Below are 26,801 nucleotides of genomic sequence, written 5' to 3'. Positions count from 1 at the left end.
CTACATTCTGTGTTCAAATCCCACTGGAATCAACTTTGCTTTTCGTCTTTCGGGGTTTAACAAATAAAGTACCAGTCAAGTGCTGGGGTCAATTCTCTCTCTCACTCTCTCAAATTGGTTACATTTCAGAAGACGTGACTTCGAAGCTCTTATTTTAAAACCACCCAATAAATCTCCAACAGGAAGTAAGCTAAACTTGCAAGGTGCAAACCAAAACATCTTTCCTCATGTTTACAAAGTCATACCTCTGTCAGTCAATGTTGACCAAGCATCTGCATATTCATATTCAAGCCAGGGTAAGCTATTTTAGAGGAAGACCAGCAGTTGACCATGCATGCAAATTTCCCCATTTCCACACCACTGACATATATCCAAGGAAAGACTACCAAATTGGGCCAAAATATCTTGCTCTCAGTGTTCTGCCAGTGTTGCTGTCAGAAAGCAAACAATAGTGCAATGCAACTTACACAATCTTCTCATAGTTCCACTAATGCAACACCCTAGATCACTACATTCTTATTAACTCCAAATGAATGAAAGTCAAAGTTGACCTTGACAGGGATTGTACACAGTGCACAGAGAAGCAAAACAAATACCACAAAGCATTCTATCCAACACACTAACAACTACAATTTGCCACCTGGAGTGTGTGTGTGTGTGTGTGTGTTACATTTATCCATAGAGCATACTGTATTGGTACATCAGTTATTAACCCTTTCGTTACTATATTTCTGATCAAAATACACCCCTCATGAGTTTCAATTAAATTCTAAAATTATCATGAATTTAGACTAGTCTCATTAAGCACCTGTAACTTTTTTATTTATCAACATATTAATGTGATATTTGGAACATAATTAAAGAAAGGGCTTTTAATCAATTCTATTGCATAATTTTTGTCTGAAAGTTCTCCACGTACTGGGGTACTGCTAGTGTCTCTCACATGTAAATATTGGTTCAGCTTCACGAATCGTACTCGTTCATAATACTGGAAATATATTCATTGCCAAAAGGTTCCTGATCATTCCAGTAATTTGTTATTCTGGGTAACTGTCTAATAATACCCATAATAATATTTATGGCAAAAAATGCCCATATTTCATCTACAGTTGCAGGAAACCACAAGCTATCTTTTTTTTCCGGTTTGTTTACAATCTGCGTAACGGTTTGTTTCCGCAGTAATCATTTCAAACAAGCATGAAAAAGAAGTCTAAAGGTTTCGCTTCCTGAGAAAGGCTATGGGTAGACCCTGTTTCCTCAGAAAAATTGTTAATAAAAATATTTTTAAAATCTTTTTCTGGTGTAAAAATCATCCTCGCTGTCGCCGTCGCTGCTTTCAGAATCGCTGCTTTCAGAATCACTGCTTTCTGAATCACTGTTTTCAGTTTCGGATACAGAAATATCCGATTCATTATCGTTCACCACGTGCTTTTGTAGCTCATTCATTCTTTTCTTTGATATCTCCATATCTTCTGTTGAAAAACCTTTAAATTCGGAATCACTGCTTGATAGCATGAAACTCCTCTCCATCTTCAAAGTTGAAAAAAATTAACGCCGCAAAAAATGTGGAAAAAAATCTTCCAAAATTCACTGAGTTCAAATATCACGCCAAACAATGTGGGAGACAATAACTCAACTGTTTGCAAAGTGAAATCAGGTGTTTTAACGAATGTACTAACGATATTTGGGTTCAAATATACATTTAAATAACAATGGGTACGCTCGGCCGGCAACGGCCGGGTTAGTCTTATGAACCAAAAAATTTTTCAGCCGGCTACGGCCAGGTTAGTAACGAAAGGGTTAATGATCTGCTGTCACCCTTGTACGATTATGTAATTATTGTTATGTTTGCTTCTTTTCTTAGTAGCTCTATATTACCTTCTTTTAGCAGAGGTAAGCAAACGTTGATGAGCCTTTAATAGAAAATCAAAGTACTAACATACCATCTCCATTCCAAGCTATCAAAAGTCACCAGGCTTAATTTCACAAATGAGACTAAATATATGTTTACTAAACATATGAATATGATTCCATAAATTATCATTATTATCATCATATTTACATTCATGGCATCAGCTGTAGTGAGGCTGCCTTGTAATTCACAAAACTAAAAAGTTCTCTCACTTGAGAAGACGTATAGGAGATAGACTAATCATTTAATGCAAGGTGAGGGGATTGAAGAACGATAGGAGGGACAAATACAGGCTTATTGCAGTGGAGAAGATTCATAGCTACCTTGCATTTTACATGGGTGCATAGGAGTGGTATCAGGAGAAAAATAGATATGGTAGTGAAGAAGTGCCAAAATGTATGCTCAGGTGTCCAAGAAGGTGAATAGAAGTGGGGATGGAGAAAGAAGAATCAGGAAAGGTGGGTAAGTTGCATGAGTATGAGGGCGGGATGCAACACAAAAGTGGTGCTAATGATTTATAGTAACAGGTTCTGCTTTCATTACTTACACCTGCAGGATAATACAGTACATAGGAGAATGGTAGACTGATACATATTAATTCATTATAACCTACACAAAATTAATTAGATACAGCTATTAAAAAATTGACAACAATCACTGTGATTTCTTTAAACTAACTCATATCCCCATTCAGTACACTAAAGTGGTTGACATTAGGAATGATGTCCAGTCATAGAAACCATGCAAAGCAGACATTAGAGCTTGACACAATCATCTGGCTCATCAGCTCCTGTTGATCTGTCCAACCTATGCCCACATGGAAAACAGATGTTAAGTAATGATGATGAAACACAGAAACAAAAATTTTTTTAATGGTTGTATTTCAGCTTGTAATGAAATTCATGTGATTCTCTGAGCATTTTGACTAAAATCTATAATCAGCATTTACATTAAGTAGAAAAAACGATCATAAAATAGACACTCTCAACTGCTTAGAAGGCTCCCTAGAAGTTGTGCATGGTTTTTGTTACCTAGGAGACCAAAATGGCAATAAGAAGAGAGTAGGAAAAACCAAGGAGCTACTACATCTGTTGTCATGAAAGAGCTCCTCAGAGCAAGTTGCATGATACTTGCATGCAAAAATGTAATGCTATGGCTATTCCACCCCTGCTTGTTTTTCTCTTACTATCCTTTCCCAACAGCTTCCTTGCTTTTTCTTCTTTCAGTCAGGGGAGGAGCGATCTTTAGTCATGCAAGACACCAAATACACCCAAATAGTATCAGTGATATTCATGTCATGCAAGGAGATATTATAGAAAAGAAAGTAACATATTTAAGAAATGGCATGCACTAGTAAAGAATGGAAATAGATACACCTTTCTAACACAATGTCAATAAGAAGTCTTATATTTAAATCAAGCCTTTGGTTTTCAACAGCAATAACGGATTGTCTGATTGCTTCTCTTTATGCATTTAGGACGAAAATGTGCATGAAAATATTAGTCACATTCTGAGCCCAACTTACTTATCACCAGACCAATTAGGGAGCCTCTATATGGCTGCTCAGTCTGTAAGATGTTGCAACCAAATTTCCTCAAATTACATTACACAAGCTTAAAAAAAGGAAAGACACACTGGAAAAAAACATAATCAGAGATATGAATAAAAATGGGATGCCCAAAGGTCTGAATTGGGGCTAAACAGCAATAAAAACAGGTATACAGTGGAATGTGTACAACATATCCAGACTATCCCAGTACACCCCATATGACACACCATTGCATGCTGGAGCCCTGTGCAGTGTGGTTCTCTGCAAGACAAGGGTGTACACACACATATCTATCTATTGGACACGCATATAGACTATGTGGGAGTGGATAGGAGTAGAAGGGGATGTAAGTGCCTCAAAGACCTGCTCAGACGTTTCCATTTGTCTGACAGGTTCCGACTCGACCATCCGAACGTGCCAACGTGGACTTGGACAAACCGCGTCGGATCGTCGAGATCGTATCTAGATAGAGTTCTATGTAGGACAGCGGATAGAGATAGTGTAGGATGTCCACAATTTAAAATAGTCAGCTACACAGATCACAAGTTTGTGACGTGTACGCTCGACTTCGATAAGACACATAGGCAGGGTCCCGGTTACTGGAAACTGAACGCTTCGCTCTTAGCGCGGCAGGTTTACAGGAACCGGATTAGCGAATAAATTAAGAGGGCGTTAACAGGAGCCATCGTTAACAACCGCTGGTGGTTTGCCCTGAAAATGGCAATCAAATCGGAATCTATTAGGTTTAGTAAAGAACTAGCGATAGATCGAAATAGAGTAGAGGGAGACTTAGTTAAGAAACTAGAAGAGGCACTTACAACTGGCAGCGCAACCAACGTTTTGGCTGCGAGGATGGCCCTCGATCAACACCTCAACGCCAAACACGAAGGTTGCGTAGTCAGAGCTAAAATGCGTGCCTTAAGGAACGAAGGGATCGAAGCTGCGCGAGAAGCCCGGGTGGCGGAGGCGCAACGCGGTAACAGAGCCACCATTCAGTCTCTAATCGATGAACAGGGATGTAGTCTGCTCGAACCCGAAAGGATGTGTGGGGCCTTTCAACAGCACTTTGCTCGACTGTTCGGTGCGAGCGGTGAGTCGGAACGCAGGATGGACTTCACTGCCTACCTGACCGGCCTGCCGCGGCTCTCGGCGGGAGAGGCAGAGTGTTGTGAGGGTCCCATCACAGCTGCTGAAGTAAGGGATGCTATGGCGGGCTGCGCGAGGGATAAGTCACCTGGATTGGATGGTCTACCCTACGAGCTGTATTGTCAAATGCCAGACTTGTTTGGCGACCTCTTGGCATCAGTCTACTGCAACTGGCAACAAAACGGGAGAATTCCCGGTTTCGTGAGCCGAGGTGCAGTGACATTGCTGAAGAAAGACCCAAACAAGGGGAATTTTATAGATAATTTCAGGCCCATCACTCTGCTCAACGCAGATTTGAAAATTTTGGCCAAAGTAATAGCCGAAAGGTTGGCGCTTGTCATCGTTAAACTGGTCGACAGGGCGCAAACATGCGCCGTACCGGGCAGAAGTATCCATGACAACCTCCACCTCATGCGCTACATCATGGACAGGGTAGTTAAGGATCCTGGCATGGGTGGGGCGCTGATCAATTTAGATCAATCTAAAGCCTTCGATAGGGTCGACCATCGATACCTAGCGGCCGTCCTCAGGGCAGCTGGCTTTGGTCCCGTCTTCCGCGGTTGGATCGCTGCCTTGTATAGCGGCATCCGATCGGTAATACGGGTAAACGGTCACCTGTCAAAACAGTTCGACATCACGCGTTCGGTCCGTCAGGGATGTCCCCTGTCGGCGCTTCTGTATGTATTGACGATCGAACCACTACTGCGGAAGCTGGCGACACTGAGGTGTATCCCACGAGAGCTGGGTTGCGGGACGAGCGTGTCTGCATATGCGGACGATGTCACCGTCATAGTGTCGAGCGAAAAGCACGTCGAGATGCTAGGCGAGACACTTAAACAATACGAAACGGTGACAGGAGCAAAAATTAACCCGGAAAAGTCAGTGGGTTTGTTACTCGGCACCTGGAGAAGCAAGCCCATACCGTCCAACAGTGACTCCGTAGTGGGACGCTGGACGGACGGACCGGTTAAACTGCTCGGGGTCTGGTTCAGTCCGGACCTCCAAATGGATAAGAACTGGGACGAGATCACCAGTAGAGTGATCAAACTCAGCCAAACATGGGCTGAGAGAAAGTTATCTCTAAAAGGCCGGGCGGAGGTGGCTAATGTGTATATCGCATCAGTCATCGATTACCGCCTGACCGTCGTGCCTTGTCCCGATGCCACCATCACGAAACTAGAACGCATACTTTTCCGCTTTCTGTGGAAGGGTGGCGTTCCGATGGTGAGGCGATCCATTTGCTGTCAACAACCGTTACGTGGAGGACTGGGGATGCCGTGGTTAATGATGCGCAGACATGCGCTGAGACTGCGGCATCTCTGGAACTTCATTGACGACGGTGAACAGGTGTGGGCGCCGTTTGTGAGGCACGCCTTCCCGCAGCTCGTCTCACTTACCGAACTGCAAACATGGATCAGGAAGAGACCGAAACTGGGCGATTGGCACCGCGAGTGTCGCCAAGCTCTACAACAGCTCTGCCGTCCGGGATCAAACTTGTGCAACTTCCAAACGACCAATGCGTTCTATAGAGGACTAGTGGAGGGGAGGTCTGACGACACTCTCGGGGCAAACCTGGGTGTCGACGAGAAATTCCTAACCCGCCTTTTCAAGACGACGTTCGGGCCGGGGCCTATGGATAATTTCCAGAGATCCCTGGCTTGGCAATGCTATCGAGACGCACTACCAGTTCGAGAGAAGATCTACAGACACGGTTCGAAAACCACCGGACCGACCTGCCCGAGATGCGGTCAGAGCGACGAAACCGTTCTGCACGCACTCGTGCAGTGTCCAGATATTTCAGAGCTGTGGACCTTCGTCGAACGGCTGTTGTCGCGTGTGGGACGAGCCCACTTATCAGCCGAGTCTATCGTGAATATTGTTCCGCCACCTTCCTTTAAACGGGAAGGAAAAACGGTTTTTGTAACACTGATAGCTATGGCAAAAGAATGCGTGTGGTGGACGCGTTTGAAAGGTCTACAAACAAACACTTTCCTCTCTGGTCAGTCCCTCATCAACTTTTTCAAGTACCACTTGAAAAGGAGGATGAGGATAGAGAGGAAGGTGTTGTCGAATGAAAGTTTCAATAAAAAATGGGTAAATGTGGAAAGAATGGTAAGAATGAAAGACGACACCATTTTAAGCATAGACTTGTAACAAAAAGAGACAAAAAGAGAGAAGGTACTTACTTTCATGTACCTTTTAAAAAAAAGCCTGAGGTGACCGTGGTTTTTTCCGTAGGCTTTTCTCTCCACGGATAAACCTAATCTGTTCCCCGTTTTTTACATTGATCGCCCTCCCCACGTTTTTTTTTTTTTTCTTCCCGCAATCCCTTTTGATCCAAATTATCCCCCCCCCCCCCCCAAGAAAAGCTCTACTTTGTAATTTGTCCATTTTCTGTATTTAGCCCTGTGTGGCTATAATAAAAAGATATCTATATATATATATATATACACACACACATATATATACATATATATATACACACACACACACACACACATATATACATATATATATATACACACACACACACATATATACAATGGACTTCTTTTCAAATTCCACTCACAAGGCTCTGGTTGGCTCAGAAGACACATGCCCAATGTGTCAAGTAGAGGGACTGAACCTAAGATCACATGATTGGGAAGCAAGCTTTTAACCTGCAAGTCTGCAGCTATATAAACACACATCCACATCTGCACTTATCTTTCACATAGACTCAAAGTCAGAAATTTGAAAGGAGGGGTTAGTAATATCAGAACTACTTGACTGGTATTTTGTTGTACTAACCTCGGAACATGATGCCACCCTTGTGCCCATCATATCTATTATAGAAGGGATTATTATTATTGTTGTCATGTTCAACAATCTTTATTTTCAGTATGTGTAGCCAAGAAAAAAAGAACAAAACAGCTGAAACTCATCTTCCTCACTGACACTACCACCACCACTACCACAATTCACGGTCACAAATGCAAGAAAGTTATGATCCAGAACAGGATTAAGCCATAACATGAACAGAATTGAATCAAATATCAGGTGAGGGAGTAAAGTAAGTTGTTTTGAGTGGCTGTAATCCTTCCCTGTTGGGTATTTCACATCTGTTATAATCATTTGTAGTAAGCTGTTCTACGGTAGCACCCACTCACCACAACCCGGCCGACCAAAGCCGTGTGTGTGTGTGTTTGTGTGTGTGTGTATGTTTCTCGAGTCTCAGGACTCATAAGGCTTTCCATGGAATATAAATGACCGTGATCACATTTCCTCTGAACAGGACACCAAACCATTGCAAGGGTCAAGGGTAGCAATTTTGAGGGGATGAGACATCGATTACATTGACTCCCATTACTTGACAGGCATTTTATTTTATCGATCCCCAAAAGAATGAAAAACAAAGGTGACCGCGGCATGATTTGAACTCAGAATGTAAAGAGCAGGAACAAATAACGCAAGTCATTTTGTCCGATGTACCGAGAAATGTAGCAAACTGAATCCACCCGAGCACTGATGTTTATCATAATAAATCTGGGAGGGATGAAAGATAAATGTCAACTTCAGCGGGTTTTGAATTCAGAATGTAACGTATGGCATTCAATCCACCACAAACACGGGTTACAGGAAAACTATTACAAAGCAACAAACGAACGTAAATATTATTGTAAAGAAGGAAGCGTTAATTTTATAATCAGAGATATTATCGTCTTCGTGGGTCCAAACTCTTTATTTGCTTAATGCTAACAACCGTTTACTGTCATCTTCTGATTAGTGTTATCGGAAAGGTTTCGTCCCAAAATGCCTCTTTAGATATTTTATCGAAAACTTCTGAAGGTAAAGAATAGGCACACCAGGTGGTTAGATTTGGGGTTAGGGTTTTTGTTGTGCCGAAAACGGGTGGTGTGCTTATTCTTTTCCTCCGCCAAACTTCTACATAGATGTAACTTTTCGTGCTCATTTCAGAAACCAAAATTATTCTTAATTAATAATTTCTCTATCAACTGATTGAAATGTTCAATCAAATAGGAAGAGGTAGCTCAAACTGAAAAGATCGTTCTATTGTTAATTAATCCAAAACATACCGAGTTCCTTGAAAGGACAGATGAGGATATTTAACGACGATAATATCTAAAAAGAAAAGTAAATGTATCGGTTCTCTCGCAGTTTTGATAATGATTATTCCAAATGTTCGATCAATTTAATTGCCTACTTTTGCACAGACACTTGTAATTTTAACAAACTGGAACAGAATCAGCACCTCAAAGCTGCCCCTTTAAATTACATGTACAGTCGATACGACGGACTTTTTCTATTCAGTTTCTGTTCATCTTTCATTCAGAAGAAATGAACTGACACGAGATTAGAAGGAAGAAACTTGCCGAAGATACCGAGTAATGGGATCGAACGGAAACCAAACGACTTCTTAGCCACTTCAAACACATACACTGTGTAAGTGGGTATATTGTGGTAAATTTTGGGAAGTGCAGCCACACGATTTTCACTAAGAAAAAAAAATCTAATAAACTTCCAAATTACGGAGATTTTCTGCAGGACTAAAGCAATATGAATAATGAAGGGCCATACCCGAAATCTCCTCTCATTTATCAGAACACGGAGATACACTAGTTATTTTGATTTTTCCTTTCTCTGAACTATTTTTAATTAAAACACGTTTTCCAATTAGCATAAGAACAAAGAAATAATTTGCGACAAACAAGGAAAATAAACAGAATCTGGATGTAAGAGTGATGATATATAAGTATGTATACAAATCAAAATGGCTGTGGAAAATGCGCGCTCGAGTTATTTGGCAGAAGCAAAGGGAAGACGCTAATCTTAACATCATCCTATTACTTGGTCGTTCGAACAGCTGAAAGCAGCATCCAAATCTCCCACAAATCACACCACCTTTAAAAAAAAAAGGAGGAGGGTACAATAGGAAAGAAAGTCTTAAATAACTTCTTGATAAGAAGAGATGCTCATAGAATGTCTTCTATCATAGGTTTGCTCATAACAAGTACCTTCACTGTAAATAGACACTATAGCATTCATGGAACGGAAACAAGTCTCAAAATAAAATAGAATTTGAAGAGACTATCAATGAAGTAATGTAAGTATGACAAAAGGTAAATACATAACGTTTTGGTACAGAGCCCTCTCAATCGGAGAATCTCTAGATCTTCACACGTATTGTACGTTTTACAACAGTTACAATAACACTTATTCTAATCGTTGTTTAGGTCCCAGGTCAGCCCCGATCAAACAGACTTATGATTACAGCCGTTAGGTATTGGTATATAAGGTGTCAGGATGAGGAGACAACGTCATTTACCCTTTTTTTTCAGCGTTATGAGACCGTCCCACTTTTTAAAATCTCAGTTTACTCCGGACTACGTTATCCAATGCGCTCTTAGAGGAAAAAGGAAGACAAAAAAGATGGGTCGAGCAAATGTGTAGAAGTTTCTTCATTGAGTCAAGTTAGTCTACAAAGTAAAAAAATAATAAAAAGTGTGAGGGGGGGGGTATAAAAGTAAATCGTATATCTTACAGTATTTGATGACAGCGATATTAACCGGTGCAACACATGTCACCATATGCATCTTCATCTTAAGCGATTCCTGATAGTGTTGTAGAGAAACGCAGACTGTCACAGAGTGACCCGATTTCGTCTGGAACCGGTTTCTATAAGATTCCACAAATAAAACGCAATCAATGAATAATTACACACACGTGTGCTCTCTATTCTTTCTTTCTATTGTACTCCTCTCTTTCTCTCTCTCCCTCTTTTTCTCTCTTGTGATATTCACCACGAGCGGCAACTCCAATTGCATAAATTTTTTTTCCGATTCAGAGTATTGTATTCACCACGTGCCGCCACTTTACTCCACAAAGAAAAACTGAATGTGAACATTCGAACGGCTAGAAAAGCAGATTAATCTCATTCGAATGAGATACATTAAACAATGTCCTCTAAATGTGCTGTGTCTGAATAAAAGTTGTAGTAGTACCGATTATAATAACAACAAACACTAATTAGAAGTCACTTGGCCAGCGAGTAATAGCAGTCAAATCTCCCCAAATTCTACTCTGCTACCTCTGAAAAGGGAAGAACGTGGATAATATAAACCTAAATACACAATGTATGGAAATAAACAAAATGATGGAATAGTTAAATGCTTTCCTATGGCTTAAGAACAACCATAAATATAATTTTTTAGCATTTGTCATCTTTAATTTGTTTTTCCCACCTTTCTTCTCTTCATCAAATTCCTAATATAAGTAGGAAAATATTAATGCTAAAAGAAGATGTTCTATTGAAGTTACGTTATTTATATTTAGCCAAAAAGTTCTTTTATGGTAGTAAAGGAAAATGGCCCAATTAGATCAATATCATCATCCTTTTGTTAAACTTACATGTTCTCTCACTTTATTTCATGTTCCACTGTTTGTTTGTCTTGACAGAGTGATCATGTAGCATTGACTAATTTCCCTCAATCTCACCAGATTTGTATTTGAAACTGACTCTAAGAGGAGCATATGCCATATGTTCCATCTGATATTTCTTTGGAGTGCATTCTCCCATATTATCCATTGTCCTAGCAGGATTGTCTTTTGGATTCTTTAGGCACCCTCTCTCTCTTTCTGAATTACTATGTCCCTCTTTAATTCCCCTTTCGTCTTTCACCACCCCTCCACTGAGCTCATGTATTACTTATTAGTCTGTGCATGTCCTGTCATTTCCTCAAACATGCAGTTCTTCTTTGCTACACCTACTGCCTCCTGAACCTTCCATTTTCTGTCGGTTCTCTGGTTAGGTTGGATTGATCTCACTACTTTATCTCTGGAATTCTCAATGTACACAAATGTTTTGCTTTTCTAACCTTGTACTCCTCCATGATGGACTGTAGGAGTAGCTTCAGCTTTCCTTGGTGACTTTAGAAAGCAACATCAATGAAGCCAGGTGGGACACCAAGCCATTTCCTTGGGTATTTATTAATTCCAACCTCATTATTTCCACTGTGCCAATACTGATAATGTATATCAGTAAAGATAATAACATGAACTGCAAATACCAGACCTCCTGTTAGTCAGAGATGCCACATATTTCTATTACTTGGCTTCATTTCTCCAATGTAGAATTATCATATTGAAATATTTCGTCCAAATGTTCTATGGTGTGTAACAACTTTCCTCATACAATAATTTACAATTGTTTGAATTCAAATGGGTTTGAAAGAAAAATGGTTTCTTTTGACCAAGTACATATGAGGACTAATATTGTGGCAGATGGAGCATGGTATGCTTCATTGTGTTACTGATACTGTGAAGATGGAAGGGAAAATTTTTATACCAAAATACTCTAACTGTTTAGTCATCTAACCTAGATGGAATGTACCAGGAGTTTTGAGACTGTTTCTAGGAGAGGCAATTGCAAATGTCCTAGATTATTGTAATTTTAGTATATCATTACTATACATCTAATAAGCTGGCCTACCAGCTTTTTTTAATTCTAGATTGAAGGAGATGGCTGTAAGAGCACTTTGAACACACCCTTCTAAACACTGCTTATCACAGCTGACTAGTTTGCAGAAAACAGTCAGGACATGAAGGCAATTTAGAAGCTTGCTATGCAATAAAGTTTTGTATTAAACTGGGTAAAAACTCTACAGAAACTTATGAAATACTACAGATTATTTATAGATTATCTTGTAGAGACAAGTATCTGATTTCTGCTGGCACTAGAGATTCAAGGACAGTAAAGAGGAGGTGAGAGACAACAAGAGGTGTGAGAGGGGGAAGGATGTCAGAACATCAGAACTGATTGAGAAATTTCACAATTTTCTGGATGAAGACTGTTGTGTGTCTATAAAGATGATAAGCATAGTGTGGAAAAATGTATATAGGATTATTTATGATTATTTGTGCTTTTTGTTCCCAAGGTGCTCAGTGTTGAACAGAAGGAACAGAGGACGTGTTGGTGACAGCAGGAGATGGTTGAGATCATTACATCCAGTCCAAGAGTACTTGTGTTTCTGTGGTAACACGTAATGAAAGTTAGATTATGATTCAGAGACCAAGGGCTCAATGAAAGCATCATGGGACTTCTATCGTCAACAAACATTGGGCTCCCTCTGCCTACACGGCCAACAGAGCATATTTTGTGGAGGTTGTGAGGGGGATCAGATAGAGATTTTGTTGCAAAAGGCCAGAGCTCTATCACTTATGTATGTATACTTATATATATATAAGTGTGTGTATATATATACACACACAATTGTCACATATATTATAAACTCCTCTATTTACATAATATCAAGGTCTCGTTCATTCTTTTGTTGTCAAATTTTTATTATTAATATATATATATATATATGTGTGTGTGCTTTTGGTGTTAATGTTTTTTTTATATGGTGCTGTTTTTACAATCCTGTAAATAAGAACAATCGGAGACGGTGTGAGAGGATGATTAAGTAATAGTTAGTTTAGTTAAGATAGGAAATAGAGAGTGAATGTAGGGATACTGTATTTGTCTAATTGACACCACTATCACTCATAACCTATATATATATATATATATATATATATATATATATATATATATATATATATATAATAAAGGTTATGAAGGGTATTGGATTCAACCAAACCCAAAGATACAGGTAATACAGAGTAAGTGCTGTATACCGGCTAGTTTTGCCCCTGTCGTTGTATAAACATGAGTGAGGAATATAACATAGGTCGTGTATTAGCGTGTGTATGTATAAAGAGAGAAAAAGATAAAGAGACCAATTGCAAAGTTAGAAATATATTTTATGGATAAAGTCTTACAGCTGTTTCAGGGAAAATCTAATGTATCCCTTCATCGGAGACGGTAATAGTAGAGGAATGGATTATTACATTTATAAGAGGAGATTTGTAGTAAGAAGTGAGAGTAATGGGCTGAAAAAAGAACAAAGAAAAAACAAGTACTGTTTTTTCTTTGTTCTTTTTTTAGCCCATCACTCTCACTTCTTACTACAAATCTCCTCTTATAGATGTAATAATCCATTCCTCTACTATTACCGTCTCCAATGAAGGGATACATTAGATTTTCTCTGAAACAGCTGTAAGACTTTATCCATAAAATATATTTCTAACTTTGCCATTGGTCTCTTTATACATATATATATATATATATAAATGGGCTGCTGAATTGAAATCTCTATGTTGCTTTGAGGGTTAGGCAAAATTTGACAAATTGCTTCACCCTCTGTTGTTGCACTACTGTGATGTTTGTTTAAAAAAGAGAGATTATGACTGTGATAAAGTAATGAAAGCAAGCAATATTTAGTAAGCAAGTGAGCACTATTATACTAAGAAATGATTAGATGTAAAATATATAAATTACTAGAAATAGGAATCAAATGTGAAAATATTATCAAGGGGCTAGCAGAAAACTGTCCAAATGGCGGTCTTTCTGCTAGTAGATCATCGTCATCATTTAACATCCATTCGGCCATGTTCGGATGGTGCTCTTTACGTGCCACCGGCACAGGAGTCAGTAAGGGCAGTGGGGTGCTGGCATTGACCACGTTTGGATGGTGCTTTTTATGTGTCACTGGCATGGGAAGCCAGTCAGGTGGCACTGACATCGATCCACACATGAATGGTGCTTATTGCATGCCACCAGCACGGGTGCCAGTCAGGCAGCACTGGTATCAGCCACAACTACAATTTCCATTTTGATTTCAATTGGATTGAGATTCTGATTTTGATTTTACTTAACTCAATAGGTTTTCTCAAGCGCGGCATGCTGCCTGACAATTCAAAGGTACTTTTTAAATGGGCTGGTTATGTGACTGTGGTATAAGCTATGGCTGTGATCTCACTTTACTTACCAGGTCCACTTCATGCCTGAAAGAACCTACATCATTTCAAAACCTTAAAAAATCGAACACGTGTGTAATTAGCACACATGTTCGATTTTTTAAGGTTTTGGAAACACAGGCACATATGCGCAAATCAACAAAAAAAAAACATTTCTAAAGAAAGCCTTAAAAAATCATTTCTACAGAAAACTTTGCGGGAAGCAGTTCGCTTAGACTTGTTGTGTTAACCATTTTTCAAAAATGATATATGATATATTACCATATATTGGAGATTTTGATGCGGCGTATTCGTTTCTGAAGGAGAAAAAAGTTCTGAATAGTGTCACTCCCTGATGTTCGTATTGCCAGAAAGAAATGACACTCATAAAACATAAGGAAGGGAAGCTATTTCGTTGCCCTAAACATAAAACTGCAAAAGAGTCCATTAGGAAGTCTTCTTTTCTGGAAAACTCTAAATTACGATTACAGGATTTTATTCTTGTAACATATTTATGGTCCCATAATACAACCCTTCATACATCATCCGAAATGACTGGTCTCTCAAAATCTACTGTTGTTCAATGGTACCAGTACATGAGGGACATTACAAGCAATTCTCTTTTGCGTAACCCCTACCAAATTGGTGTCTTCTACTACAGCCTCAGGCCAACCAAAGCCTTGTGAGTAAATTTAGTAGACGGAAACTGAAAGAAGCCCGTCGTATATATGTATGTGGGTGTGCATGTATGTGTTTCACGTGAGTGTAAGTGACCATATGCATATAGGCACATGTACATGGGTGTGCATGCATGCATGTGTATGTATGTACATGCGCGCATACACACATTCTATGAGAGTTTTTTCCTTTCTCCCTTTATTTAACGGTCTTTCTAATCACTCTTTTGTTTGTCTTAATAACTGATGAGATGCCAGAGCAGATTTCCGCCCCATAATCTGAAACTCGGAGTTTTATTATGGCAACTGAATAGTTGTCACATATATTACATGAATTCCTCTATATATTCCTCCATATATATATATATATATATATATATATATATATGACTATATATATATGTATATATATGTATGTATGTATATATATATATATATATATATATATATATATATATATGAATATATATATATATATATATGAACATATATATATGTGTGTGTGTGTGTGTGTATAATTTTTATATATTGAGGGTGATAAATTGAATATTAATTCAATTAACATCGATTTAAAACCAAGTGGCCTACCATATAAAAAAATCTGAAAATTCAGAAAAATTGTATTACATGTGTATAAGGGATGACCACTAGGTGGACATCCAATATGCTAGAAATTTCGCAAACACCAGAACATAAGTGGGCAAGACAAAATGAGAAATATACACAGAATAAAGAATTGTGTACTGGTTTCGTCATTAATATTTTACTTAATTTGATGTTAATTGAATTAATATTCTAGCGAACCAGGTATCCTAAGATGGTTACCTTTTATGTGTTTAAATGTACACTGTATTTATATGATTAATATATATAGTCTATTGACTAATTTTTCTACACGCTAGGCCTTTGGTAGTAAAAAATTTCTACTGCGTTTTTCAATGTCGGAGGATCTCCCTTCCAGAACCATTCCACTGTCCACTGCCGGCCATCAAACACAGCCCGAAAATTCCTTGTCTGTAATGGTGTGTGCAGCATATTTTTCTTCGCAGCTCTCACCACTTTCCTGTCACAGATTCACAGTGCATAGCAACCCCACATCATCGAATGTTACACTGGCTTCATTAACCGTGACACCTTCCAAACGGACAATGACGTCCATCCTCATCACCACATCGCGTGCAACCTCAATCTCATTCTTTATATCACCATCTCCACCCTCTGCATTCAACTTTTGTACCGTCAACAGCCCTTACACTACTCACTCTACTCCATTCTTCCATCAACTCCGGAGTCATTAGGCTTGTTGAGCAGCCGGTGTCCACGAGGGCTCGTGATACCTTTCTGTTCACCATGACATCCATTACTGGCAATGACTGTATACACGCTTCTATTCTTTTGACGGGACTACTGGCGCAGTAGTCTACCTTAGACCGTTTCTCTGAACGCATTCACTAGTGATGTGGCCTGTTTGTCTGCATCGATAGCAAATTACTCCAGGCCTGGATTCTTTGCAGTCAATCACCATGTGCAAACCCTGACATCGAAAACACTGCCCTTTGAAGGGTCACACACGTTCCTTGTTTGACCCCTCTCCACCGCTTTTTGTTCGATCCCTTCTCGTTGTTGCAATCACTTCTAAAGGTGTCGTCCTGCAACACGAGATGATGACTCTGGCCCAAGATATTACCTCTCCCATCGCCATGGAGTGAATATTCAGCAGCTTTTGCAGTTCGACAGAAACGTGGTCAAGAAATCCTGTCACAAATGTTAATTTAACTGTTTGTTCCAACACGTTATTCCTGTATCCCACAAGTCTGGCCAATCTCCTGATTTCGTTGGCAAACACATCCACCTGTTCACCCGTCCACTTTGCTTTCCCCAGTCGACCATATGCCGGTACTACTAAAGCAGCACGGTCCCGAACGCGCAGTCGCGCATCCGCGCTAGCTAGTCTTGAGTAGTCGATCCTAACCCTAACTCTAACCCTGTCCCTAACCCGCGTGTGCAAATGAATACGTGTTTAGGGTTAGGTTTAGGATCGACCACTCATGACTAGCTAGCGCGGAGGCGCGACTTCGCGTTCGGGACCGTGCTGCTTTAGTAGTACCCCATATGACATGCATGGCCCTTCTGTAAAAGCCTCCATCAGCCGGACTGCTATTTTTTCTGCGCTTAACTGGTCCATCTCTATTTCCAGGTATAGCACCAACGCCAATCCATCGAGGTACAATGATATGAGACTCACTAGGTCATCTATACTGTGGAGTCTTGCCACCAACTTAATTTTTTGCAACCGAGTGGTGATGTCTCCATTGCTGCAAAATGGCCTAACCCTCTTGTTTGAAACATGGACCATACCCATCATATTTTTTTTTTGAGTCGAAATAGCTTGTGATATGAAGGAGGAGAAAGACAGAAACAAAGAGAGAATTGCAGTAGTCTTAGCTGTCGATCTGGAAAGGGTCACTCACAACGTCCACATGCTCTGTCTGCTGCCGTACCGTCTGACACATCTACTCTCATATACTGTCCACCGCCAACTGACTGCACATGCCTCGCTGAGCCTGTATGCCCACCACAGCTCTTCCGGTAGGACCCACAGTCCCCACTTCCGACAGGACATGCGTACTCCCTCACTTCCGGTCCTTCCTTACAACACAGCCTGGTTCATAACACCACAGGTCCGATATACCTACTCATTAGATATTGACTAATTTCATAATCATTGTTTATTTGAACAGCAGCTTGGTCATTTCCTTTCAGTGTGTACTTGATGACATACTTAATTGAGCTCACTGAGATGATTTCAATGCTGCAGTGGCATTTGAATGTTCTTAAAAGAGTTTCATTATGAGGTACAACCCATCTGTTGTTTGTTTTTCCATTCTTATGAGATTCAGTTCTTCCCATTGCAACTAATCTTTGTCTATAAAGAGATAGTCTCTTTGTCTGCCTTTTGATTAAGATGATAAAGATAAATATTTTATTTTAAATAAAATAGTAATTTTCCCCTTTAAGAAAAAAAACATTTAAATCAAAATACCCATGATTCAAAAATATAGGGAGAATTTCTGTCTTTCAAATCCACAGCACTCCGAAAGTTGTATAAATGATTAAGGGAAGAAAAAAGGACAGACAGCAGTAGCTGACATGACTCTTTGAAGTGTCGACATTTTTAACTTGATTTCTTTTCTTCGTAAAGGAGGAAATGAGTTTTCATTAATGTTTTACGTAGTGTTTTTGGTACCGAAAGACTTTCAAACTTCGTATACTTATCTATTTTGTGTTATAGAACAGAAAAATATTTTTGTATTCGAATTTATTTCATGTAAAAAATTGTCTTAATTCGATAATTTCAACCAATCACTGACAAGTATTCAGTTGTTTACATTTACTCCTTTGGCTAATTAAGCGGTGTAAAGCGTATTTAATCTCCATAACTTCTGACAGTGTTCGTTTTCCTTCGTTAAATTTGCTTTTTTTCATTTTAAATTTGCTTTTTTCATTTTCTTTTTTTTTGCTTCGTTTTATTTGCTTTTTTCTTTTTAAATTTGCTGTTTTACCCTAACCGTAGGGTTAGGGTTAGGGTTAGCCTATAATAGAAAGGTTTATTAACTACTGCCAATATGCTTCAGCCATTTTTTGACAAGGAAATAATAATTTTATCACCGATAGAATTGTTTCAGAATCGTTTGTTTATGTAGTCGGCACTTAATGTATATCGGCTGAATGGATGTCAGTGATTGGTTGAAATTACAGAAATACGACAACTTTAACATGGAATAACTTAGGGATTTCTTTTTTTTTTTAAGAAGACTAAGAGAAAAAGATGTTTTATATGACACATTCTACCAGTGTTCCAAGTTTCAAAGTGTTTCGTTAAGAAAATACTGTGGCCCCCGTTTTAAAAAAGATCCGAAATGACTACCATAAAAACCCATGTAATTTATGCACTTTTTTCGCAAAAACAAAAATAAACTTTAGTGGGTGCATAAATTACATGAGTAGATTGTTTCCAGAATGTTTTAGAAATATATTTTGTTGGAAAATGATGTACAAATGTAAACATCCATATAGAAAGTTGACTCATTTAATGTCAGAATAGGTTTTTACATAATAAAGTTGACTTTTATTTATGCTGGACGGTGTGACGCTTACTTCTTCTGTATAAATTTACTAAAACCATTAAATGATTAACTACTTTTTTAAGTTTGACATTCATGCTGGTAATCACGGTCTGGGCCATATTTTACATTGCTTAGAGTTTCTATCTATCACAATGGAGCCCAGCAATTTCCTTAAATAGATTAGTTTTTCTCTGCTTAGGGAGTCTATTTGCTTGCTTTCTCCACATTATGACACAATGAAATTCCTCACCACTGCATCTAACGCCGACAACCACAACATCACAACTCATCCTTGCACATGTAAACTCTCTAAGTGAATATGACTTAACATTCATACAGAAACCTTCATTTACCTTATACGATGTTTAATGTCATTTCACATTCATTTTGAATTATGCAGCAGTCTTATGTTCTCTTCATAGAACACTTGGGTACTTTTTGGTTATCTTACCCACATTTAAAAATTGCCATTAAAAAATTAGGTTTTCTCCCCACTAAAAAAATCAAGTTAATGTAGCGACAAGAGATTGGATTAAAAAAGTTAGATCCTTTTGATTCAATACTTCAACACATTGTTGATGTTTGGCCTCCTGTTATCAGATTTGATAAGATGTTTAATTTTTTCAGTTTTTATGTTTATTAATTTTTCTTTTTTTTTTGTTTTATTGAGTGTTAGACAATTTTTTTTAGTTGAGAGAGGTAACCAAAAGTATTGATATTTGTTGTAAAACAGTGGGAGATAACCCACTTTTTTAATGGGGGTGGTTATCTCACCCCCAAAGTTGTTTTGGTATAGTAGATTTTTGCTATTCTTGTTTATGTCTCCTTACAGACATGTATATTCTAACAAGTCGCTTCTTAAATTTTGCACCTCCCTTGTTCAATAAACACTACCAAACTATCAGTTTGGTCTTCCAGCTAAAACGGTAATGACAAATTTCTAAGTTTGCTTGACATTTTATAAGTGAGAAAGGAATTAAAAGTTTGATATTCTGTATCAAAGGTTCCGACGAGAATAGGCAGAAAATCAGAGCTTGAGACAAGAAGACATTTTCGACCAATCAGAATTCATCATCATCATCATCATCATCGTTTAACGTCCGCCTTCCATGCTAGCATGGGTTGGACGATTTGACTGAGGACTGGTGAAACCGGATGGCAACACCAGGCTCCAATCTAATTTGGCATAGTTTCTACAGCTGGATGCCCTTCCTAACGCCAACCACTCAGAGAGTGTAGTGGGTGCTTTTACGTGTCACCCGCACGAAAACGGCAACGCTCGAAATGGTGTCTTTTATGTGCCACCCGCACAAGAGTCAGTCCAGGGGCACTGGCAACGATCTCGCTCGAAAACCCCACAAAGGCCAGTCAGGCGGTATATATATATATATATATATATATATATATATATATATATATATATATATGTCTGTACGTATTGTCGTCGTCATTTAACGTCCGCTTTCCATGCTAGCATGGGTTGGACGATTTGACTGAGGACTGGTGAAACCAGATGGCTACACCAGGCTCCAATCTGATTTGGCAGTGTTTCTACAGCTGGATGCCCTTCCTAAAGCCAACCACTCAGAGAGTGTAGTGGGTGCTTTTACGTGTCACCCGCACGAAGGCCAGTCAGGCGGTACTGGCAAAGGCCACGCTCATCTCGCTCAAGAAACCTCATGTGTCACCCGCACAAGAGCCAGCCCAGGGGCACCAGCAACGATCCCGCTCGAAAAATCCCAGAACCCCACACAAGAGCCAGTTCAGGGGCACCGGCAACGATCTCGCTCGAAGAAATTTCATGTGTCTGTTTACATAATCAGTTTGATCAGTCACTTTCCTCTGTCAGTTGAATAAAGTGTCATGTGTATTTATCAGCTTTGTTTTTGTTGCTAAGAATTATCAACAACTTTTCCTGTGATCATGATCTGAAAAGACATACAGAAATATGCTAAAGATCAGACATAATCTCTTGTGGGCAAGAAATGTAAAATAAAGTTTATGAAAACAACACAAACACTTCGTATTTTAACCCATAAAGAACTGGGATTTGCACTTACATAGCATGGACTGCTGAGCATTTTATGAAAATGAGACTACCATGTACACATAAAAAACAAAAAATAGTTAAAATATCTTCTTAGTATATAATAGTGGCAAGTTTTACATTATCTGAAAAATCATTAGTTGAACTATTAGTCTTCTTGCATTCTAGTGGGTATCAGAGCATTTGAGTGACATTAGACCCCCAACAAACGCACATAAATTAAATGCATCTATCTGGGCCATGATCGTGGCCTATAAACCTGTGCTTGATGGTCACAATCATGGCCAGTCACACTTTATGTGTTAATAACTTTCAATGTGATACCTGTTAAACAGAAATTATTTTTATTTAATGAAAATTTAATAAAATCTAATCATAAGTAAGTGAAATTATGCAATTATGCTAAATACAACTTAACTGAAAACCTTTTACCCCTGGTCATATTGGCAATTCTGAAAACTTTTGGGTGCAAATTTTACATGAGTAGAAGCTTTTTTTAACAATTTTTATCCTGAAAACCACCTGTGTAATTTACACAGGTGTGCAAATTACCTGGGTTTTTATGGTATTTTATTTGTAATCTTTATCATCTTAATCAAATGACAGGAAAACAGACAAACTTTAGTGTTAGTATAATATATATACATATATATGTATGTATGTGTGTTTATGTTTGTCCCCCACCCCTGCTTGACAACTGGCATTGGTGTGTTTACATTCCTATAACTTAGAAGTTCGGCAAAAAGACTAATAGAATAAGTACCAGGATTAACAAAAAATAAGTAATGGGGTCGATACATAGGACTACAAAATTTCCTTAAGACAGAGCAATCTAATGACTGAAACATGCAAAAGATAAATGATGCGTATGCGTGCGTGTGTGTGTGTGCAGTGAGGAATAAATACAATCAATGACTAATATTATTATAACAATTTCAACATGTACAGGTGGCACAAGTGTGGCTATGTGGTAAAAAGTTTGCTTCCCAATATATGGTCTTGAGTTCAGTCCCATGGCATGGTATCTTAGGAAAATATCTTTTACTATAGCCATTGGATGACCAAAGCCTTGTTAGGGGATTTGGCAGACAGAAATTGAAAGAAGCCTGTTGTATGTATGCATGTATGTGTATATAGATATATATATATACTTGGAAAAGGTTGTGTGGTGTTTGATCATATGATATAAATAATATATAAATACATGCATATATCCATACATATATGTACATACATACATGCATATATGGGTACAGGACATCAAAAAACCGTTAAACACAATGAGAAACAAAAACATAAAAACGAAAGCATAGAAAACAAATTTTTTTCGAACAACAAAAAAAAAACAGAGAAACAAGACATGCAACATAAAGAGTATAACCCTTCGTCAGTTTTTCCCTGTTTCATCTACTCCCCTGTATATATATACACATACAGGGTGCATAAGATATTTGAGGACACATTTATGTTTATTAAAAAAAACATATAATAACTTTATTTATCAAAAAATGTTATGAGGATAAAAATAGAGCTTCTTTTCTATAATGTTATTCAATAGAGCCACCTTCAGCTTCAACAACTGCTTCTATATGAGATCTAAATAATCTACATGCTTGAATCAAGTGGTCCTTGTTCATTTTGGACATTACTCTGACTATGGCAGCTTTCAAAGAATCTTTGGTGTTATGGGCGTGGTCATTGACCTCTCTTTCTCAACAATGATCCACATCTAATAGTCCAATGGATTGAGATCTGGAGACTTAGAAGGCCAAATGTTAGGGGGTTATGTGATCATGAAATTTTCAGTCATTCATTCCTGTGTTACTAGAGCCATGTGTGATAGTGCAGAGTCTTACTGAAACACATATGGCCTTCCATTGCATACACACTGTCTATCCAGGGCTTAACAATTATTTCCAGGACCCCAATGTAGGCAGCAGAGTTAACTCTAAGGCCTTGTGGAAAGAAGTAAGGAGGCATCACAAGTTCTTCATTGCTGACAACCCCTGAAATCATGACAGTTGCAGGAAATTTTGTATGCATAACACTCGGAACTTCAGAACTTCTAGATTTTGGTTGAAGTTTTTCTCGTTTGAGAAAAACCAAATCAAATCTTCTGCTGGATTTTTCAGCTTGTTTAAGAGCCTTTTAGATCTGATGTAATGATTTTCTTTTGCTTTTTCTGACAAATTGACCTTTCCTCATCATATAAGACATATCTGATGTCTTCATGGACAACATTTCTGACTGTTCCTTCTGACAAATGGAGATCTTTTGCAATTGACCTCATGAACTTTCTGGGATTGTAATCAATGGTCTGTTGAACTTGGATAAATTCAGGTGTTCTGATGATTTCAGAGCATTTAGAATGCTTTTTATGCTTTGATACTGGTGATATGTTTCCATCTTCAGTCTCTAGCTCCTTACAAACTTTGTAGACGAAAGATCTGGCAACTTCTAAAAATCGAGATATTTCTAAATTGCTATGCTCAGCCTTTATAACCACAATAACAGCATGTCTCTTCATTTCCTGAGTAAGCTGAGGGTCTGTCATTATTATTTTCTGAAACAAAGATTATACAGAGTCAGCAAAAAATGCAGCAATGACCCAAAAAAGGCATGTCCTCAAATACCTTACACACCCTGAATATACACACATATATATATTATCATCAATATCACCATTTACCATCCACCTTCCATATATATATATATATATATATATATATGTAGTATATGTATGTAAGAGTATACTGTCACCTTGCCTTGACAGCTCATGATAGCTGTAAATGACTGTCACTGTCGATCAAGTGATATCCTTTGCTTCCAGTTTTCCAGGAAAACTTATCTGGTCATGGGTAATATTATGTTACTTGGGAACTGGTGAGAGTCAGTGACAGAAAAAACATCTGGGCATAGAAAATCTGCCTCAATAAATTCCATCCGTCATATGCAAGCATATAATAATACATACATTAATATCATTGTTAAATGTTCATTTTTTTCAAGCTTTTCAACCACACAGCCATGCCTGTATCTATATGCATCATCATTTAGCATCTGTTTTCCATGCTGGTAAGGGTTAGATGGTTTGACAGGGGCTAGTTAGCTGGAGAGCTGGACCAGGTTCCGGTCTGTTTTGGCTTGGTTTCTATGGTTGGATGCCCTTCCTATTGCAAGCCACTCCATTGAGTGTAGTTGGCACCTTGTGTGTATGTGTCACCAGTGCCTTTTATCTGTCACTGGCATGAATGCCTTTTATGTGTCACTGGCAGTGGCCACAGTTTCACTTGTGTTGACATGTCTTCTCAAGCAGAGTAAATCACCAAAGGTCTCAATCATTTGTCATTGCCTCCTTGAGATTCAACATCCAAAGATCATAATTCACTACCTCATCCCATGTCTTTCTAGGTCTATCTCTTTTGCAGGTTCCTTCCACAGTTAGAGATCAGCACTTTTTAATGTAGCTGGCTTCATCCATATGCATCACATGACCATACCAGCACAGTCTTTTCTCTTGCACACTACATCTTATGTATCATGCCCAATTTTTCTCTCAAGATGCTTACACTGTCGTATATGCACATTGACAGGGCACATCCAGCTTCATTTCTGCCAAGCCTCCACATGTCATTTGCAGTTACAAGACCATATTTCTATGGCTGTTCACACACTGGTATCATACAATCTGCCTTTCACTGAGAGGGAGAGACTCTTTGTTACTTTCAAAGGCAGTTCTCTGAACTTTGCCCAGCCCATTCTTATTCTAGCAGCTATTAACCCCAAGATTCCGAGTTCAATTCCAGGCAGCGACCTAACATCGAAAAATACTTTAGGAATAAGAACCCAGATTTGAAATTTCCCCAAGACACCTGATGAAGGCTGGCGGGTATATCAGCCGAAATGTTGTGTTAACAATAAACAAGATGAGGACAAATATCCGTCAATTGTAAATAATGTACATAATTCCTCATCTCTTGAATACAGAACTGTATTTCTAGTGTTTATTGTACCTATACATCTGCCCCGCCAAAGACTATTTTCTCTGTTAACTTTCTTCTGATATTGCTGCACCTCTTATGTGTCCATAGCTTGCACCGGGTGCACCTTATGGAGTTTCTACCTACACCTTTCTCTATGTCGAACAGGGCCATCTCCCTGATGGGATTTGTTTGTTTTTCTTCTTACTAAGACTTTAATATTAAAAAAATAATGATGAATAAATGAAGAATATTAAATAAAAGAAAAAAAGGACAATGAAACAAACTGCAGTAATAAAAATTTCAACACAAAACGTTGTCAGCAACTGAAGCATGCTTAAATAAACTTTTATTAGGACTAGATGACCCCGTGCCGTCAAAAATGAAGGCTAATTGTAGTATTTTATGTATAAATATAGGTGGCAAATCAAATTAGTCTTAATGTTATCTAGTGGTTGTCTTTTGAGATGTGACATCGATATTCGTTTGTTACTGAAAGAACGCTGGTTCACACATACATTCACATCATCCCACTTCCATTGTACACACACACATACACACGCAAATATTCAAGTACCTCCCTTTTTACATACATATACTCACAGAGTTGAAACGCTATTTGAATTTTTTTTTTTTTTGGTATGTGGTGATTAAAAAAGTAAATAAAAATTAAAGGGGAAATAACAACTAGGAACTATTGGAAGCCTAAATGACGATATGTACACTTACGAAGTGATTGTACATCAGGAGAAATTTTTAGATCCGACAAATAAGGACGTCCATACACAAAATGTGGATGCGTGTGAAAAGAAAACTACGACGTCGATTTGGAAGATCTGGCAGAAGCGTTAGCACGCCGGGCGAGATGCTAAGCGGTATTTCGTCTGTCTTTATGTTCTGAGTTCAAATTCCGCCGAGGTTGACTTTGCCTTTCACCCTTTCGGGGTCGATAAATCAAATACCAGTTGCGTACTGAGGTCGATCTAATCGACTGGCCCCCACCCCTAAAATTTCGGGCCTTGTGCCTAGAGTAGAAAAGAATTTGCAACGTTAGATAATTTATTCGTTTCGTATTTACACGAATTTATACGGAGGAATTCTATACCAAAGAAAGACAGTTGTTCACTTTTTGGTTGCTTACTTTTTTAATCACCACATACTAAAGGATTACCATTTTTTTTCACACCTTCCTTTGTCATTAATATGTTGTGACAGAGAAAAACATAATAGTATTATTATAGTAGAAGAGTAAATAAGCAGGAAGAAACACACTTTTAATGATAATAAATATGTAAGAAAAAAAAGCAATGAAAATTATTGGATGACATATATCACACACAAATAGCAAATGAAGCTGTAGACACGTATCCAACAAACAATATTTACCAAATAGAAATGGAAAACAAAAGACACGTTGCTTTCAAGCCTGCGCACAAACTGTTCTCCGGTCAGGGAGACTTCCCTCCGGATAGGACCTAGCAATGAAAGAGGTCGTTGCGCATGCGTTACCGGAAAACCGTAGT

General features: G+C 38.5%; 1 protein-coding gene and 1 long non-coding RNA gene across 3 annotated transcripts in view; both read right to left on the bottom strand.

The window, feature by feature from the left end:
* LOC106870866 (diphosphomevalonate decarboxylase) overlaps positions 1–17,662 on the bottom strand; it is a 70,597-nt gene extending 52,935 nt beyond the window's left edge. Inside the window, exon 1 of one of the 2 annotated variants that reach the window (XM_089353970.1) lies at positions 17,596–17,662. In XM_089353970.1, the coding sequence (XP_089210096.1) occupies positions 17,596–17,647 (52 nt within the window). In that variant the 5' untranslated portion in view covers positions 17,648–17,662. Of the gene's footprint in view, positions 1–10,149; positions 10,380–17,595 lie in introns of those variants that run through there. The other variant, XM_089353969.1, reaches the window with a different exon arrangement.
* Positions 17,663–18,870: 1,208 nt separating this feature from the next.
* Positions 18,871–26,789, bottom strand: LOC149135149 (uncharacterized). Its single transcript, XR_016242285.1, has 2 exons — positions 26,665–26,789; positions 18,871–21,179 (listed from the first exon to the last, which is right to left on the bottom strand). It is a non-coding gene; the product is annotated as an uncharacterized LOC149135149 (long non-coding RNA).
* Between the last annotated feature and the right edge of the window lie 12 nt (positions 26,790–26,801).

The sequence above is a fragment of the Octopus bimaculoides genome, chromosome 6, assembly GCF_046866305.1.
Source record: "Octopus bimaculoides isolate indiv1 chromosome 6, ASM4686630v1, whole genome shotgun sequence".
Classification (NCBI taxonomy): Eukaryota; Metazoa; Mollusca; class Cephalopoda; order Octopoda; family Octopodidae; genus Octopus; species Octopus bimaculoides.
The sequence above is the reverse complement of the archived record's forward strand: the minus strand, read 5'-3'. Positions and strand labels throughout refer to the sequence as shown.